General features: G+C 44.1%; 1 protein-coding gene across 2 annotated transcripts in view; it reads right to left on the reverse strand.

The window, feature by feature from the left end:
* The window catches only part of pard3ba (par-3 family cell polarity regulator beta a), a 215,458-nt gene that overhangs the window by 144,271 nt on the left and 50,779 nt on the right, over positions 1-20,408 (reverse strand). The window contains exons 4-7 of one of the 2 annotated variants that reach the window (XM_033616106.2): positions 15,774-15,880; positions 8,154-8,236; positions 1,903-1,989; positions 1,567-1,692 (exon numbers count right to left, since the gene is read on the reverse strand). In XM_033616106.2, the coding sequence (XP_033471997.2) occupies positions 1,567-1,692; positions 1,903-1,989; positions 8,154-8,236; positions 15,774-15,880 (403 nt within the window). Of the gene's footprint in view, positions 1-1,566; positions 1,693-1,902; positions 1,990-8,153; positions 8,237-8,395; positions 8,504-15,773; positions 15,881-20,408 lie in introns of those variants that run through there. The other variant, XM_033616107.2, reaches the window with a different exon arrangement.

Raw genomic sequence — 20,408 nt, forward strand, 5'->3', positions numbered from 1 at the left:
AGATGTGATTGGTGCAGCTCGGCTCCAACGGCATGGGTAATGAGCATCATTACTGATTGCCAGTGGCTCGGTGAGCAAATTCAAATTGTGCTCTCGCGAGAACTCTGGATTTCCAGGGTATTCTTCCCATGTTCTTAAAAGAAATCAAGCCAATTTGCTCAGGTTTCAAAGGGTTAAAAAAAGACTTTCTTGACCAGGTAGACATCTGTAAATCAGTGGATAAATGTTTTTAAGCGTTACTGGTTTCACTATAAGAATTTGTTCCATTTGGTCAAATAAAATTTTTAAAGTTCAGAAGAGTCACATGATCATTTTATCCCTATTCAAGTTAGCACAGCGCTAAACTGGAAGTAGCCACTGTAACCGGCAGAAGCAGTACCAATCATTCGGATAATATTATATGTGGGGGTTGAACTTTTTCGGCCTCATGCACCACTGAGCATCTTTTATAGACATGAGCGGGGCCCCGCCTCCTTTTCTGAAAACACTCTAGGTCAATAGGCAATACTGTAATAAAGTCTTGTGCTGTGTCTCAAATCACATACTTCCGTTAGTACACTTTCATGTAGTATACTATGTGCACTATGTATTGGTGTAGTGCGGGAATTTCAACAGGGTAGTGTTGTCTCAAACCAAACACGGCCGTTGTGCACTTACCGGAAATGACGACCGCAAATTAGCTAGTTAGCAAACTAGCATTAGCATTAGCGTTATCATTTGCGGTACCAAATCATTACAAACTGCTAAATTAACCCAACAAACACACTGCTGGCTTATACCTGACAACAGTATAGTGGTACTTAGTGCAAAAAACACATGTATTTGTACAATGCAGCGACGTTGACGGTCACACAGTCCTCAGCCGCCATTTCCAGTTTGAAAAGTGGTCCCTCTCCTTCTGCTACGCAGCCAAGATGGCGGCCATTGAGGGCAAGAAGTGTCCATAGTTCCACACTCAACTTCTTGACCATTTTGAGTGCACCATCCGGGTACTCATAGTGCACTGCATTTTTCCCTACTTCTCAGTGTGAACGCACTTATGCACTCAAAATATTAAGTGTAAGTACAGAAGTACGTGATTTGAGACAAAGTTTTGGTTTGTATTTGGTCAGAACAGCCTGGTTTTACTGTTTGATCCAAGTTTGAGAGAGATAGGAAAAGAAGGAGATGGAGGGGTGGCTCTCTCTCTTGCTACACTTCAATAGTCTTTGTGCCCGAGGTGATGGCAGGCATACAAAAATGAGGAAGTACAATCTGTAGTTTGAGCAACAGCCCAAGAGCAGGTGGAAATCCACAAATGAGCAGGGGAATCTGGGTGCTGGCAAGATGGAGGAAAGTTCTTTTACACATACTAGCGACACTGTCATGACACAAAGCTAGTTGAAAATCAGCGAAGTACCCCTTTCAAGTTCAAGCTGGATTGCTAAAAATCTAATTTAGCAGTTCAGGTGATGACAGATTCATAAAACACTATCAAACCTCTACGTCACCCCTTTCTCATCAGACATTAGAATCTTATTGCCGAGATGTCTGTGTTGGTGCTGATGCTCATCCCAGCATACTTACTGTGCGAAGGTCTTGTCCTGAAGTGGTGTGTCATTGATTTGGACGATACACTCATCCTGCTGGAAGAGATTCTCATTCATGGAGCGGCTGTTTTCCTCGATGCCTTTAACGTGCAGGCCCAGGGTCCTGGCAAGACACACACACATACACACACAGTGTAGGGTGAATATGAATTCATGGAGGTAAACACATATATGATTACATGCCAAAGCTTATGCATTTCTATGAGTCAACATGGCCATCTGCCTTGCCTATGAGTGTTTGACTGATTACAAGAGGAGGGAGGAGAGTGTGTATTTGCACAATATGGATGCATCTGTGTGAGTGTGTGCTTACCGTCCACTGAGAGAGGAGCAGTAGGGGATCACATGGATTCCCAGGGGTCCCCAGTCACCTGGAAACTCCACTGAGCGTGTCAGGGTGCTGTCAACAAAACACACAGTTGCCGTCAGAAACACACACTCACAGACATCTTCAAAGATACTGGGAGTCAGGATGCACATAATGTACTGCATGCAATCACAGAAACACTGATGCAGTGATGCACAGCTGCACACGCAAACTCCAAACCTTTCTATGTGCAAGCTCTTCAAAATAAATTAGCATTTTCCTCCGGGCTACACAGAAAGGGATACAAATTAGCTTACAGGTAGCCCTGCCAAACATCAGAAAAATGTGTGTGTGTAGGTGGGTGGGTGTTTGGGACGCAGGTGGCTACTTCAGCCTTTATCTACCTGCTTCTCAACCACCCAATCTAGCCGCTGGACAAAAGAAGAGAGCAGGAGATAAAAGAGAAATGCAGACAGAGGAGCAGATAGAGATGAAACAGAATGAGCGTCTCTAATAATCTCCGTGGAGCTCTGAACTGTGGCTTTTAACAGCAGATAAACAAGGACAATACTCCAAAAGATAAAGAGGAAGGGAGCTGCTTTTGATACCGGATGGCTGAAAGAGAGGACCTGCATGATGGCAGCATGGAGAAGATCACAGGAGATGAAGGGGAAAAAATCCAACTTTGTTTGTCATCAAGAGAAGTCATGTTCTTCAAGTCATGTTTGCAGGGTGCAAGGTTTATGTGAAAGATTTTGTGCACACAGCTGTTTCAGTACATTAAAGGGGACCTATGATGCTTTTCTTTATTTTCTGTCACATTACATACACTGCCACTATAGCTTATGTCATGAAAACATGTAAACATTGTTGCTGAGGTTGGTAATTGCTCCCCAATTTCAGGTCATATTCTAGCTAGAAACATGTCTAGTTGTGAGGATTTCAGTTTAGAAGCTTTGAGTTGTGATTTTTTTTTTCATGGCAAAAAGTGCTACCAGACTCTATAACAGTCATTCCCCAACTGCAAGTACACCGCTACATGTAGCTACAAGCTAACGTTTGGGAAACATGTAATCTTGGTTGCTGGTGTTGTCAATTTCTCTTTGATTCCAGATCAAGATTATGTTTAGAAGCTTGCATTTGTGATTTTCAACAGGAAAAGTGCAGCTGTATACATTCAATACTGGCTGCAAGTACACCGCTACATGTAGCTACATGCTAACGTCAGGGAAACATGTAATCTTGGTTGCTGGTGTTGTTAATTTCTCTTTGATTCCAGATCATATTCCTGTTGGAACATGTCAGATTATAATTAGAGGCTTGCATTTGTGATTTTCAACAGGAAAAGTGCCGCTGTATGCAGTCATTACCGGCTGCAAGAACACTGCTACATGTAGCTACAAGCTAACATCAGGGAAACGTAATCTAAGTTACTGGTGGTGTTAATTATTCCCCGATTTCCAGATCATATTCCTGATGGAACATGTGAGGTTGTGAAGATGTTAGTTTAGAAGCTTTTATTAATTATTTTTCACAGTAAAATGTGCACCTACTTCGTTACAGTTATTCTCCCGGCTGCAAGTACACTGCTACATGTTCCCTTGACGTGCTAATGTCAGAGGAAACATGTAATGTTGTTGCTGCTGTTGTTAATGTCTTCCCAATCTTGGATCATATTCCTGCTGGAACATGTCCCGTTGTGAAGATTTTGCTTCAGAATCTTTTATTGGTGATTTACAAAAGACCTGAAAATGCTGACCAATCAGAGCAGCCTGGGCTTTTGTGGAAGAGGGCCTTAAAGAGACAGGCACTTAAACACTTAAGTGTTTCAGACAGAGAGTGAACAGAGGTATATTCGGGCAATTAGTCTGAGAAAAATCAAGTATTTTTTGAACATTAAAGCAAGCTAATGTTCTCGTAGAAACCCAAAATACAGGTATAAACCTTAAAGATAAGCAAAATAGGTCCCATTTAATGATAAATGTGAAATATTAAAACACTGATTGAATGGCTCTAATCTGCCTTTAAAACAAGGATTCTCATTACTTCTACCTATGGGAGGCCAACCAGGAATGTTTAAGTGTCAGCAAGCGTGATATTGAACTCTAAATTGCTCCTGGGGGGGATATTGTAGGTCTCTTTGGTGAAGAACTTGATAAAAGGCTGACTTCACATAGTTAAATGAAGTGAAAACATTTGCAAGAGATAAGAAAATGTCTCAATCTCATCCAAGAACAAATCAAAAGGTTTTCCGATATCAAAAGTATATCTGCCTGATTTTGTCTCCATGAAAAATGCGAAAATGTATTTCTACAAACTTCCAAATAAGAAGTGAAGAAGAGGCACTTTATAAAGACTGGGACTTAATCCAGACAGAGCATGATTAAAGACTGAATAATGCATGTCCTATTAGGATAAGTAATAACTGGCTGTGTGCACGACATCACAACTGGCCACTTCATCATGAGAAAAGCTCATGTGAGACATTCTCTGCATTGTCATCTACTTTTCTCCTTCAGCCTCTGAACTAACAGCATGTGGGAAAGTGCTGACGAACGGTCCAAAAACAGTGATCTCAGGTGGAGGCCAAGAACATGAAGGTTTTGTTTGCTCCAAAGTTTCCCCGCATCGCTTTCGCAATCCAGAAAAAAGAGTGATGAGGTGTCTGCAGACAGCAAGAAGAAGGAAAGCGGGGAAGTTCAAGGTTTATGTGCTTCTTACGCGTACACAAGCCCAAGGACTAGCTGGGATCATTATAACACACTCCTCTGTCACTGTCACCCCGCTCTCGTTAACCTCTGCCACGGTCACACACGTACTGTACACACACGTCGGCACGCGCACACATCCAATTTGCATTCTTATTGCTCCATCTATTGCACGCTCACAAACACCATCAGTCACATTCCTCTAAATTGAATTCACGTATACACACATGCATCAAATTTACATCTATTAGAGAACACAGTTACATCTAAATTACATATGTGCACAAGGATTGCACGCAAACACACACACACTTACACATGCTGTTTGAATTTACTTCCAATGATGGTAAACAATCAGAGCAGGACAGGACATACATGCACAGGTACAAAGCTGGTCCTGAATGATGTATACGCATTCACACAGTGTGCATGGAACAAACACACGCGCACACACACACAGCTTCAGCCCATTTACATTCATATAAAAACAAACGGCAGCACAAACAAGCTCATCAGAGGCAGCCGTAGCTTGTTAGCGCCACACTCTAATATGCAGAATAGCTCCGCTCACCCATTTTAGCATCCCGCTGACACAAACACAAACACAGTCATTCCACTGGGGGGAGAGAGAGAGAGAGAGAGAGAGAGAGAGAGAGAGAGAGAGAAAGAGAGAGACGAGGGATAGTGGGGTGGATGAAAAGAGCAACGAGGAGTGAGACAGATGGAGCTCCCACTCTTGGTTGACTTCCTCTACATCAACGGAGGCCGAGTGCCTAACAAACTCGCGGCCGGGACTCGCTGAAAGTGTGCCCTCGCTCGCTCACCGCAGCTTCCTCAACCGCCAACCATCTGTTGCCATGGCAAACTATCTGTGAGAGCTGTGCCTCCATTGTAACACAGTGCTGTCAGGACACCACTGCACTGTAAAATGCTGAAAAATCACCATCTGCCGCTGCGGCCAAGTCTTCTTCCTGGGTTATTTTTAAAAGAACAATCTCCTAAATCGGAAAATCGCTCAGCTGCGGAATTATCTTTTTACTTTTGTCACGGACTCGCCGGGCAAACTGAGGTGAGAGGCTGCGATGGAGGGGTTAATCGTTGCCATAGCTACTGCATGACTGACAGCCCGGGGAAGTGAAGATAAAACTCCCATCATGCCGGAGGTCTGCGAGTGACGTGCCCAAAAACAAAGGTGGAGGTTGCCATGGAGAGATGTCTCTGCTCACCCACGTACTGTACAGTGCGCTCATTTACCCGACACACATGTGCGCACACACATATTTGACAAGTGAGTCTAACTTTAACAGGTCAGACAGTAGTGCTGCTGCTGATACACGAGGAAGCACAAGGTTCTTTTAGCTCACATCTCAAATAAGACAGAGATAATAAAACTCTCTCCTTGTGCTGAAATTGAGTATTAAAAGCTATTTGTTAATTGATTGTTTAAAGGGAAGCATTCAATACCGCCATTTAAATACATCTTCCTTTTAACTGCTCTAAAAGTTTCTTACCAGTTTCAAATGATCCATCCATTTCCATCCAGAGTTTGAGACTTGTTCAGGGCGACATTCTGACATTCTGAGCTAATACGTGCTCACCATGCTAACAAACGATAAGAAATGTGCGAGTTCTTTGCCCACACCAGATACCAAACAAAAGCCACTGCTCGGCAGGAGGCAGAAGATAACGTTATCCGTCTCACTGCCTACACTGGACAGCAGCGTGAAAGCAAGGAGCGCTCACTCTGCAGCTAAATTTGGGGGCCAAAGCGTCACCAGCAGCAAAAAAACCCTGCTTGACTTGAAGGTGTCTCAGTCGATTGAGGGGTCTCATCTGTCATTAGGCAGTAGTTAGTTAGATAGTTGATAGTTGATATAATAACAACAGGGAATTCTTTACAACCTCTCCCCCACCTTCAGGAGAGTTGGACAAAACTGAACTTGATGTTTCAACTTGATGGTTGCAATGCAAAAAACTGAGGGGTTACAGCCAAAAATGGTCTCTCATTTTGTTCACAAAAAACAGAATGACTCGTACGTACACTGACAGTGAGATAAACCAGTCACTGAGTGTGACCTTCAATGGTCAACGATTCAGCGATATGATCTAAGGAGCCTGATTCGACTGCCAATCTCAGTCCAATCGTTGCAGTTGAAAGAAGGATCATTCTATTTGGGCTATAGGGGGCTGCTAAATATCTGACTTCACACAGATTTGCTCACTTTCTCCAAGTAATTTCCATACATTTACCTATTTGTGGCGGCCCACTACAGTGTTGGCATTCGCCATCCCATATTGATCATCTATTTTTGAAGCTGAACCATTCATTTGGAGCAGGACACAAGCAGAGCAGCAGAACACTAGGCGCAGTGAAGGTGAAACTTAAATGTTCGCACTCAAATTTTAGCTTCGTTTATCGCTTTTCCAGCATACTTCCGATGCGTTCCCATGGAAACGGCACACTCCACAAGTCCAGGGCTGGGTCTATTTTGTGTGACTGCAGCTTCAAACTTTGCTCTCACTCACCTCTGCAGCAGCTGCTCCTTCAATCCATCAGTCTGATCTGATTCTGTTGGATGCCTATTTTGGTCTTAATTTATTAACCAGAGCACTAACATAAAAACGTTTCTTCCTCTCTCCAAGAGAAAGTCAAAAGTTCTATTTACAACCACAGGAAGCAGGAAGCGAACTAAGTGATGTGTTCTGTCTGTGTGTCTGGTTTACTATCTACTGATCTCCACTGCTCCTTTCAGTACTGTGGACAGCGCCACTGCTACACACACACACACACCTACATACACACCCCCAACACACATCTAACAGCGCTGGATGGAATGCATTCGACTATCAGTCGACGATAGGCAAGACTTGACAAATCTGATTTAGAGATCTAAGTAAGGGACGCCCCCACCAATCACATATAAGCCTCACTCAGTGGGTGGAACTCTGGCGTCCCAGTGGGACCCTCAGAGTTTGATTAATCAAAGGAAAAACCAACATATTAATCAATAATGGAAATCACGAGGTGCAGCCCTGCTACTTAACATATTCACGGTCCTGACCTTTCCCCATCTGGACCAAAAACACAGCTGAGTATGACTGCTTTACATTTTCAGAACTCCTTTTAGACACTTTTCTGATCCTGTTGTTCCAGTGTCTTCGTCCTACGCTGAGGCACTTTGAACCTGTGTATGAAATCTGCCAGACACGTCAGACGTCTTGTCATGATGCAGACAACTTTCACACTAATTAGAACAAACACCACTCAGAGTGTCGACACAGCGGAGTGGAGGAACGTCCCTCCAACTCCTCTTCAAAATTCACCTTTGCTCCAGCACATACAGATAAGAGCCCACCCACCACACACACACACAGACTGTCACACACACCCGTGGGACTGTTTAATCCAGTCAGTGTCAGGCTGTCAAACAAAGACTGGAGCGTTAATCCCAGACTCCGACACCGCACCGCATCCAGCTACAGTAGGATCTGTCTGCTGCCGCTAGGACATCTGTAAACACACAGACACACACCTGCACACACTCTTACCTAAAGTTTACTTGGCTCATCTTGGCGGGGGGGGCGTCTGTGCGCAGGCGGTCCAAAGCGCCTTTCAGTACATGGTTGATTTCCTGTTAGAGGAAAAACAGACAAATTAATTCAACATGATAACAGCTACGGTGACAAATTAACATCTATGCTCACACACACACACACACACTAAACAAACAGGCGAATACAAGGAGGCCCGTCGCCAATTAGCAAAACAATCTAACGCCGCCATCAATCACCTCTGCAGACAGCGAAGAGAGAACGACCGCCGGACGCTGAGCTCCTACCACACGCCGCTGTCCTTCCTTCACTCTATGTACATTTCTATCTGTCTACCTCTCCCTCCCCCCTCCCTCCATCCCTGCCCTGTGTCAGGCAAGGCTCTATTTTTAAGTCGGCGAAATCAACAACCCCGGGGCAAACGAATAAAAAGCAAGAGAAATGTGGAAGGAAAGGAAGAGCACGACGGCGTCAAACTGTTGCGAGACGCTCAAACACACTGGGAGAGAATTTGCCCCAAATGGTTAAAGACAAGAGGGGTGCAATTAGGTCCTTCTGCCTTGTCACTTTCATTGTGTCACAAATACTAATGGCTAAAACGCCCCCGCCCACCAGCCCGCTCCTTAGCAACCCCCTCCGCCACACCCAGCTCCCCGGTGGACCCTCTGTCACACAGCGAGTAAATATATGCTTCAGAACACGCACACGCTCCCACGCATACGTTCCCTGCAAATATAACCCAGCGCTGCAGAGCTGCAAACATAAAAATGGAGTCTTCATGAACACACACACACACACACACACACACACACACACACACACACATATATATGCTGCCTGTACAAATACTGACCCACTTATCTGGGCAGGGTAAGATTACCCCACAATAGAGCGCATGTGTGTGCGGGGGCAGAAGCTGGAGGCTCCATTGTTGCTGTGCATATTCCCGCAACGCCATTAGCCAACACACACAGGCTCCTCCACTACATACACACACCGTCGCCACAGAGGAAGGTACTGACACACAGCCTTTAGGAACACGAGGCTGGCAGGTGAACACATGTATACACTCAGAAACACTCTCACACATGCAGCTGTACACGGATTTTACCATGTAACTGAACGCACATGTGGTTCAGTAACATAAAAGCCCTTGTTTGTCTGACACACTACAGCTACAGCATTAAGATAAGGCATGTTGGGATGCACACACAAACACACACACACACACACGAACCTGCCTTTCCTTAATGCCTTAAAATTAAGGGATCACGCCATAATGCCCAGTGTGAATCTAATCCCTGATTGAGAGCACTCCTGTTTATCTAGACATAAAAACAGCAGCCCTCCTCTTTCGGCACCCCGCTGGTGCTCAGCCAATCAGCTCGCCTCACTCGCTGCTCGGATCTCAGTGCACAAAGAAGAAGAGTATGTCACCACTGCCTTTACAGTGTGTCTGTAACAGTAAAACCTTAACCTCACAGTGATCTGTAGCATTGTACAGTATGAATGTGATTATCACTGCTCTGACACAAGACACCATCTCTCGCTTGTTGCACCACAATTTTAAACTCCTGCTGAATTATCTCAAGATGTTGTTTTAGCAGGAAACTGAACATAAACATTGGACCAACTGTCAAACATGGCAGTGGGAAAAACCCTCAAAACTGTCTTCCAGTTGCTGTCAGGCAGGCTCTCCTGTCCTCAGTGTACGGTTCTCGAAGGAGGCGAAATTAAAGCCTCTTGGCTGAGCCATCATGAGTAAAGTTAGGCCACTTTTCAAACTGGAAATGGCGGCCGAGGACTGTGCGACCGTGAACGTCGCTGCATTGTACAAATACATGTGTTTTTTGCACTAAGCACCACTATACTGTTGTCGGGTATAAGCCAGCAGTGTGTTTATTGGGTTAATTTAGCAGTCTGTAATGATTTGGTACCGCGAATAATAACGCAAATGCTAGTTTGCTAACTAGCTAATTTGCGGTCGTCATTTCCGCTAAGTGCACAACGGCTGTGTTTGGTTTGAGACAACACTACCCTGTTGAAATTCACGCACTACGCCAATAAGTACATAGTGCACATAGTATACTACATGGAAGTGTACTAACGGAAGTATGTGATTTGAGACACAATGTAAGATTTGTTTAAGGAATAAAGAGCAGCCGAAAGTTAACAGTTTTCTCTTTCTTTTATAGCCTAATTACAAGGTCTTGGAAGCCAATAAAATTTAATTACTTATTTCAATTTACATGAGAAAGGATCTACACATTGATTGAACTCTATTAAATTTTCGTTTAGTACTAAGGTGGAAGTCGACAACTTTTCAACTAGCTAGACCACTAGATTATCAAATGAACAATGGATCGTAAATGTTTGTTTCTGGTTGCAAGCATTAACTAGCGTGCTAGCGAGCCTCCATTATCCCCATATCATGCATAGTGGCAGAGAGAATTGACAAGTGAAAGCAAAGCCAATGGAGAACCAATTAAAAAGCATGGTTTATAATGCTCACTGTGTTCAAGAGAGCCCATATAAACTCTCCCCTCTTTTAGTATCCATGACCTCGTAAGTGGAAATTTCCTGAGAGCTCAGAGTTCACAAGTCGTGACGTGTTTCCCAACGTTATGTTTCATTGGATGGTTCGATAATACATTGTGATTTAAGTCATATAGAGAGAGAATTTTATAGTTTGTCTTAGGAAAATGTTGATATTTCCAACAGTCTCTTCTTTTCCTCTTTCACTGTTTGTTTGCGTTGTCTTGTATTACGTGACCCCCTCGCTTGCTTGCTAAACTGTTAGCCTCAGTAGCTTCTAGACGCTGACAGTAGCGTCCATGTTGCTGTAGCCTAGCAGTGGCGCTCACGAGCTCATGAGTCCCATTTAAAAGCAGCATAACATCAACAAAGAACATGCTTTCTTGCAGTTAGCACGTTAGCTAGCTAGCGTGCTAACTAGTTGAAAAGTTGTGTACACTTTAAGGATGCTTTCTTTCGCTTTAACATATGTACATACATTTATCTAAATTTCAGAATTAAATATAATGTACTCAAATTCAGGTATTGTGCCGGCTCTCGTTAAAAAAAAAAAACCACGACAAAACCCTGCTTTGCTAGTGTGACAACTGCTCCTGCTTCATCTCACACTTTGACCCCCACCTGTGCTCACACATCGGCTGACACTTCAACTTCTTGAACTCATATTTGAGCTGACGAATTCTTTCAGCTGACACTTTTAAGCTCCTGACGGGCCGACACCTTAACTTCTAACACCACTTTCACTTTAGTTATGTAACTTATTTCAGTGTCTTAACTTTAAGTGCTTTAACTTAAACAGACATTTCAGCTGTTTCAAATGTTTTGCCTGTAGTCTTTTAGTGGTAGTAAGCAATTTCCCCTCAGATATATTGTAGTTATGTTTTATATAATCTCTTCACTGGGTGATTTCAGTGTGGCAGGCTCAAATAATTTGCGAAACCTGTCTGGAACCCGTCTGAGCACGACTAACAGGTTGTCTGCTCTGTTATTGTGCTGCACGCCGTCATCCATGTGTTTTTGTATTTTGGGTGCCGTTTGTAGTCTGAGGTGTGTGTGAGTGACGAGGCGGTGTGTCAGAGATATGAGAGATGAGGTGTTTGTGTGCGAGTGTGTGTTGTCAGGCGGATGATTAACAAGGTGTGTGCTTCTTTTGTGTACTTCCTCGGGGTGCTGTAGTCGTCTGTGTGACAGCCCTCTTGACTTCCTGTTTGGGCTGTCTCTCCTTTTTGTTGGGGGAAACAGGAAGTGCATCAATGATTATCACCTGTGCTGCTGCTGCTGGATTCAGTCAGTGTTTCCCTCCCTTTTTTGGCGTATGGTTTGAGACTGAATGTTCTCGCTATCATGCTTCTTATTTTAGATCTACTTAAACAATCACACAAACAGCAATCCCCCGCGGCCATTCACAGGATGTCAGTTTTGAAAGGGTTAAAAGTCATGTGTCGTCCTCTGGTTTTAGTCCTTCCCCTAAGCTGGGCTGTGACATCTGCTACACATCAGGCTGCTGGCGAATCGAGTGTGTGAGTAGAAGACAGATTGTTTGTATGGATCACAGCGTCAGAGTGCTAGCAAGTGCTCCTTGGCCTTTGTCGCATCCATCATGTCATCTGAATGCCGCAGTCACATTCTTACAATACTTACAATCCTCAAGGGACGACAAACAGACACAGGAACATACTCTGTGTTTAGTTTAGCTCGCTAAGGTGTCAGCTTTTTACATCAGGACAGAAGTGAAGCATATAAAAGTCCGACTTTCTGCTGTGTTAACGTGTCTTGCATCACCGCACCTAGAGGTGTTGAAATTTAGCCAAACGTGTGAGAGGCAAAGGAAAGAGGGAGTGCATAACAAGGATAAGGAAAAGGAGAGTGATGGAGGGGAGGAGAGTGAAAGAATCCTGTAGCTCCTGCTGTTAGCAGGTAGCATTAAATGTCTCGTTTATGAGCTCGGAACATGGCAGGAAGTCCAAATCAATTACGGGGCCGACTGCATATTTAGTACTGTTCAGCCTTTTGCTGGTTTCATTAGCTTGTTTGATAGACAGAAAGACTAAGTGCGACGTGTTCATAAACTATATGCGAATCAAAGACAGAGAGAAGCGGGCCAACCTTGGCCTTCGCCATAGCAGGCAGTAAAATCAATTAAAGGGGCAGGGCACATATTTATCACTGTATCAGCCTTAATTACACTTTATCTAGCTTTCAATACCTCGTCCAAGACAAAAAGGGGGAACAAGTGTGTGCGTAAGTGAGTGTGTGGAGATAAGGGGGTTTGCAGAGGAGCTGTACAGTGGGTGAGTGAGGATGAAGTGATAGCGTATTGATCTATGGAAGTCCATCAGGCCCAGGACTCAATATGCCCAAGAGCTGTGACGGCCTACTAGCCTTTCACACACTTATAAACACACACTCTTTGTCCTCCTCTGTGTGCTTGTGTTATTTGTGGATTATACAGTCTGGATGCCATATAATAAAGCAGAAAACACTGTAAACAGTGACATACCAACATCTGCTAGTGAGCAGCTGTCTGGGTTTAAACAAGGCTGCTGAGGTCGACGCAGGGCTTCATCTGTCAGGCAGCGCCGAGATGTAGATTTTTGTTTTAAGGACATCTTAAATCATCTATAATGAGCCTGCTCACTCCGGTCTGTTTGAAGGGTATGAGGCCTGAAATATGGGCTCTGTCATTGTGTGTGCTCGCCGTCCGCTGATGCCTGGGCGCTGCTTAGTCACTGCTGTGTCGAACGTGGCGGGACTCTCTCTCTACCTGTGCTCCCCTCACCCATGCACACCACTGTGACCTTACACAGCCTCTGTCCTGCCCGTCACACACACAAACACACACACTTATCCACAGAGGGACAAGAAAAGGCAGCAAACAAAGTCCTCCTTAATGGCGGCCTGTTTGGAAACGGAGGAGAGCCAGCCCTTTCAAAGTGCAGCCCGGGGCGCGGAGCTGAACCACAAGAGGAATATTCACTGGGCTCCTCTGTCTTCAATGAAGAGAGCGGCGCACACCACAGAAATAAAAATGTGATATATTCATCTGTTATTTATTTACTCTCTTTTTACATTTTTCATATCGTCTCCATTGTCTGCTGCTTTGGTTGAAACATGTTGCTGCTTTTGAACAGCTACTTTGAACAGCAGGAGTTCAGCCGCTGGAAACTGAACGTTTTGTCCATTCTTCACTGAAACACTGCGCCTCTGTCTGTTCTTTTCCTCTTTAAAAAGCTATTAAACAGAGGAGGAAGTCAATGTGTTCTTCAAATAACATAGACGGGAATGCAATTCATCCAGCAGGCTGATTCAACTTAGTTTGGGTGAAAACCTAGCATAGGTCTGGACCATGAATGAGATGATGGCTTGTGGTGGCATTCACTGACATAGCTGGGCCCTCTGTTGCAGTCCAGACAAAAAAATAATCTGAATTCATGTTAATACACTCACTTTTTGCACATTTTAACACAACCCTCCCTTCTTTAGCTCTGGCCAGTGATGTAAAGGCTGATTTATAGTTGTACGCCGCAGCCTACTTTAGTGGCTTCTATGGTAGTGAGCATCTTTACTTGCTCTGTAATTACACCTCCAAAACGTTTTTGTGGAGTGCAGTTAAGTTTAATTGACTCAACTAACACCTAAACACATAAAGCATGGCTTGATAGTGACAACATTAAACAAAAGTACCAAATTACAGAGGGTGAGCAGACAAAACAGTTGTCTTTTTGGTAGACATGTTTTCCTCACATATACAACATGCTAACATTAGCCTTGTCGCTAGCAGGCTTTTCCTCTACTCACATGAACAGGGTTTTCCCTGGGTTTTTTCGAGACCAAGGTGGCAAAGGTGGGGGGCATCTTGACAGCTGTACTTTTAAATACGGTCGCCCCCCTCTATTAAATATGAAAGGAGGCCCCCACATGCTTGAGCTTTAGGGCCGTTTCATAGTCGACGCACGCAACGCGAGCAACGCACTTCCTTTCATAGTCAACACATTGAACGCAAGCGATGCAGGTGACATTTGAAATGCAATACATCACTTGCGCAATAGGGGGGAGCAGAGTCACCGGTACATTCCGACTAGCTAGTACTGCTATTTTATCAGAGTGCAGGGCACTAGAACTGTCATATAAACGGGTGTGCCCATACGAGTTCTCAAAGTTTTTCCTCCTCGCCTGCCATATTTCATACCTGCTTCTTCTGTGAATAACAAACAGTGGTCAATTTCAAGTACGTCGCTTGCATTATCACCCCTGCTGGCAACGCATGGTATTACACGCGTCGCTGCGTCGCATAACAAAAAAATGGACAACACATTTTGAGATGCAAGCACGCATCATGGTGGCCAATGCATCTCGCTGCGTCCCAATGCGTTCGCATCTGCGTGCCTCTGCGTTAACTATGAAACGGCCCTTACACTGCTGACTTGTATAATCAGAACAAACGTGTCCTGTGATTTTCAGCCTTCTATGATTATATTTACCCTTTACAGCAGGCACATCCTGACAGCTGTCAGGTATTGTCCCCCCTCTATTAAATATGAAAGGAGGCTGAAAATCACAGGACATGTCTGTTCTGATGATACAAGTCAGTGGTCCTGAAATGTGTGTTTCTCTTCTATAATACACATTCTACATCTCGGAGGCGCCGTCTTTCCACATACGGGCTTCCTTCACCTTTCAAACAGGGCAGAGCTCCACGGGAAACAGTAGGAGAGACACACCCCGAGGTGGAACCGGGATCTGACACAACACCGGAGGGAGAAGCAGGTCCATGTTGCTTCGGGTTGTGAGCTTGCATGACACGTGTCTACATTGAAAGTAATGGGTTTGTGCGCACATAAACACTACATCTGAATGCCCCCCATGCACACACACATGCTTTAACCAAGGCGGCGGCCAAAATCACCCAGGCGGTCCGCCTTTGTCTTAGACAGGCAGGGAAAACCCTGATGAAGCCAGAAACAACAGCAACATTTTGAAAGATAATCTTACAAAATTCATTCATTCATTCTGCAGTCCAGCCAAAAACACTATAAACTAGCATTTTTAGTGTAAACTACTTAACGCGACTGTGGCACTTACCAGCTCAGGAGACCTGTTGCCATTGTCATCAGGTGAGGCTGTGGGTCTAATCTCAAGGGACGGGGCCAAGGCCGGGTCACTGCTGCTCCTCACCAACAGAGGTGTGTCTGAGAGGTGAAAGACAGAGTTAGAGACACAGAAAGAGCAGATGCCGATGGTCTCAGTTGCATCATTTGCTGGCACTGTACTGTATTTTATTTGAGGAACTTTTGCATCATCATCATCTTATATTTGATTTCTCAACCTCCAAACACACTGAGGATCATCATCACGAGGAGGGGAGAGAAAAGAGCGAGGGAGGCGAGAGAGAAAGGAATGAGAGAGTTTTCTTTTGGCAACTTTCAAACCCAGCAGCTGGCCTGCATCCTGCTGAAATGAGCATCGGGGAGGCTCAGAGGGTTAGACGGACCCCTGAGGCTCTCTGAGCTCTCCAACAGCATTTGACACCAAAGCGGTGAAAAAACAAAAAAGTTTAGGCCGCCTGTTGGCATTTGAAGATGAAAGCTAATGGAAAATCTGGGAAAAAACGGACACAGGAAACAAGGATTAGAAAATAGCACTGAATACAAACAAATCAGCCTCTGAATGGTAAATAAATGTACAATTAATGGCTTTAATTAATTTCAAGATGACTTCTAAACCCTGAGAGTGGACCAACAATCACCAAACCTCTTTCAGCAATACACCCAAGTCCCCAAACCCACAGCACATTTTCATATGACCAGCTGTTGCCTCCCAAAACACACACATGCACACACACTTGCCACCACCCCTACGCTAGGAGAGGAAACATGGGCAGGTCTGAATCCACAATATAACAATTCAAAAGAATCTAATTTGGACCTTTGTGCCGCCTCTTGCTTTTAATATCCACCCCCAAAGGATGCACTGTTATTTGTGGATGTAAAACCCGTAGCTGGGTGTTTTTCGAATTTAACTCGACAGAGGAGAAAATAAAGACAGGGGAGAGAAAAAAGGAGAATGTGAGATAAACAAAAAAGCGAAAGGGAGAGCTGAGAGATAGTGACATGGAAGCAGGGAGAAAACCTCGAAAACTGAGACGCACAGAAAGGGAAGGCAAACAAAATTCTCTCCTTCCCTGTAATCAATCTCTCTTTGGAGGGTCAGTGACAGGGTCCTGGTCTAACGTGGTCAGAATAGAGAGAACAGAGTCAGAGAACATGGAGGAAAGACGGAACGGGCAGGGGTCTCCATGTATGTGTGTGTGTGTGTGGTTTATGATTGTAGACAGATGACTAATGGTCATTCCAACCATACCAGACACACATACAAATATCCTTTATGGCTCAAACAAGCTCCACATGCTGAGCTTAAATATGTCGACCTAATAATCTTTATTAATGAGCATAAATGATCAGTTGTTCTCTGCTGGACTGGTTGCAAGTCCCAGCCTCACCCTCCGTCTGTCTGTGTTTCACACTTTCTTCTCGCTTCTACGAACAGTGAAAGTTAAAAGACACAATGCTGACTAGCTATCACCAACGTGAGAGAATTCAAAGGTGTCGAAAAGCACAAAAAGCTTCACAATGCTGGTTCCTTTTAATGAGGGTTTAAATCTCCTGCTTTTCCTCAGCCTGAGTTTTTGCTGTACTGAGGAAATCAACAGAATGTGGTCTAATCTGATTTAGAAAAGCAGAGCTCATGTACAAATGTTAGGCAGAAACTACACAGGGAACAATATAATTTGCAATACTGAAATGTACTTTGATTTAACACAGAAACATCTGGGAAATAAAGGTACCTTCTCAGAGCTGGCATCAAAAGGCATCAGAAAAATACATAAAATACATCAGACAGCCCTCTGACATATCATCTTATTATCTATTTATCTTGTGAGTATCTAAAATAGGTCAAACCATGCAGAGTATTTTGTTGAAGCATCTCTTAGGATGCTATGGGATCTATGCAGAACGTCCGACCAGAAAAAAGGCTGTGTAGTTGTAGTAAGGGTGCCAGTTTCTTTTTCCTAGGATGGCAAAGTCATGACCCACCCTTCTCTACCTCTGACTGGCTAGTACTCGTCTACTTCTTTTGTTAGATCGGTTAGGTTTAGGAATGAGGAGTCAGATTGGTTAAGGTTGGGGTAAGAATATCAGTGTAAGCCAATGAGAGGCAGAGCAAGGCAAAGTAGGAAGATGGATGGGTCAAACAAACCTAGGACTTTCCCCCAGGAGACTGCTGTTCATGTCCTGTGTGAAAGCAAAAGTCAGTGTTGACTTAGGACGCATTCACACTGGCGTGATTTGGTCTGCTTTAAACAAATTCCACGGATAGTTCGGTTCGTTTGGAGTGGTGTGAACACACTCGAACTCTGGTGTGGCCCAAACGAGCCAACCCTGGTCCGCTTGAAAACTGGGGATCTTGGTCAGACATTGCGCTACACTTTTTCGTCGCCGGTCATTTTGACCGACAGGGTCATAAAAATCCAGTCATAATCTATTTTTACCGGTCATTTTAATTTTCATTTTTAAATGATAATAAAGATATTCAAAGACATTTAGTTTCATTCATTCGTTTTTAATAAATCCAACAAGCAAGTTATAAAGTGTGAATTAATAAGGACATGAACGAAAAGATGAACAGATATCCACACACCCGTGCCATTAGGCTTCGCCCTGGACACACTGGACGTCACTAACGCATCACTAACGCGTCCGGTGCATCCAGGGAGTTATGTAGTTATGCCTGTAGGCTCGGTGACACAAAATTAAAATTGTAATGAAGTGATTAGGGTATTGAAAAATGTGTTTGGTTATGCACTGTTGTGTTTTTTTTAATTATAAACACGGCATTATTGAAAGGAAAGAACAGCTCCTTGAAAAAAATTGGGGTTCTTTGGTTCTTACATGATGTCACTTAAGTATGTTTCAATGCCTAGGTTAACTTACGTACATAAATTAAAATAGGTTAGCAATGATTTCTGCATTCGCACAGGACAGGAGCAGCAGTCTTCTGGGGGAAAGTCCTGGGTTTGTTTGACCTATTCATCCTCCACTACTGCTAGTCTTTTTTCACAGGGTAGCAAAGGCACGATGCACCCTACTCTGATTGGCTTACCCTGATGTTCCTACCCTAATCCTATCCAATCTCTCTCATCATGCCTAAACATAACCAATCCAATAGATTATGTCAGTCAAGTACACTACATAGCCTAGGTTAACATAAGTATGTAAGTCAAAATAAGGACGTTTTCACACCAGGATAGTCCGGGGGACTCGGTTCGACTGGGCGGGGAAAACCGGAAAAGACGGCAGAGAGCGAGAGACTATGACATGCTGCTGTGGTTAAACAGACGCCGTCACTTCCTCTCTTTGATTCACTGGATAGTCCATTTGCATTTCCCACTGTACCAGGGTTCACTTGCAAGTGAACCGAGACCAGGGGTCGCGTTAACCGGATATTCTCGGTCATTGACCGGTTTTTTACAACAATGACCGGAAAATCTGAAGGCCGTCGGTCATTTTGACCGGTTGCAATTACCACCCCTGCCCACTTGGCGGCGGAGTGCACAGTAGGTACTGCAGAGAAAAAGTCATTCATCTGCTTCATGTAGCGTTGTTGACATAACGCCCTGGACACACCGGACGCGGAACCGAAGCGCAGCGCCTAGCAGCGGAGGCAATTTTCAGTCAGCGCCCATGTTAACCTATCTGACTGTCCACACAGGTCACTGAGCAGAGCAGAGCGCCCGCGGAGGCAGCGCTTCAGTTCGGCGTCTGGTTTGTTTTTCACGGGAGCCGCGAGTGCTTCTGTCAAGCTGGATAGAGTGGATCGTACCAAACAGGAAGTTGGACATAGAAAAGACAAGAGAATCTGGCCAATTTTCAAAATAAAATAACAGCGCGCACTGAGGAACGTGAGGAGAAAATACACTTGATCTTTCCAAAGGTAGAGTTATGGACAATCCTTCAATCCTATTAATGAGCTTTGGTTTACCAGTCCTCTTCCAAGACAGTTAGATAACTCTTTTTGCAAGCAGGCAGAGATCTGAAGCAGCAACACCGTTCTTGGGTGAGAGATGCTTATCAGATGTAAACCTAGAAAACAAAACTTTGGGTCAAATGTTAAACATATGCCGAATACATTCTCCAGAACTTGTTTCATCTCCCTCCAGAACTTCTTCACTTTATCGCATTCTCTTACACAGGTCTGGGATAGCACTACTGCTTTACCATATGCTGCTTCCTAAGGGAAATCCTCTTGTGAGTCTTTTCTACTGCCATTACAGTTTAGTATAAAAGACTCGGGAGGCCTCAAAAACGTACTTCCTTCACCCAAACCACTGGTGTGTTCATTCCGACAACCTCAGAGAACGCTATTTCTATGTCTTTACATTTTCCAGACCAACACATGTAAAAGTTCACAAGTTTGGAGGGCCATGTATAGAAAGCAGTTAAATTTAATGAATGGTTCTTTGCTTTCCCTCCTGTACCCACCTGTCTAGTATATTCATGGGAATGCAGTGAGAATACAGACAGGAACAGCAAGCAGGTTTTAAAAAGGAAACACACACACACACATATCCATATATTTGTTCTGAGCCAGGTCTGCTAAGGTAATACTTGAGATTTTCCTCCACCATATGGGAAAAGGTAACACCTGTTCTTACACAGG

The sequence above is a fragment of the Epinephelus lanceolatus genome, chromosome 24 (genome assembly GCF_041903045.1).
Source record: "Epinephelus lanceolatus isolate andai-2023 chromosome 24, ASM4190304v1, whole genome shotgun sequence".
NCBI lineage: Eukaryota > Metazoa > Chordata > Actinopteri > Perciformes > Serranidae > Epinephelus > Epinephelus lanceolatus.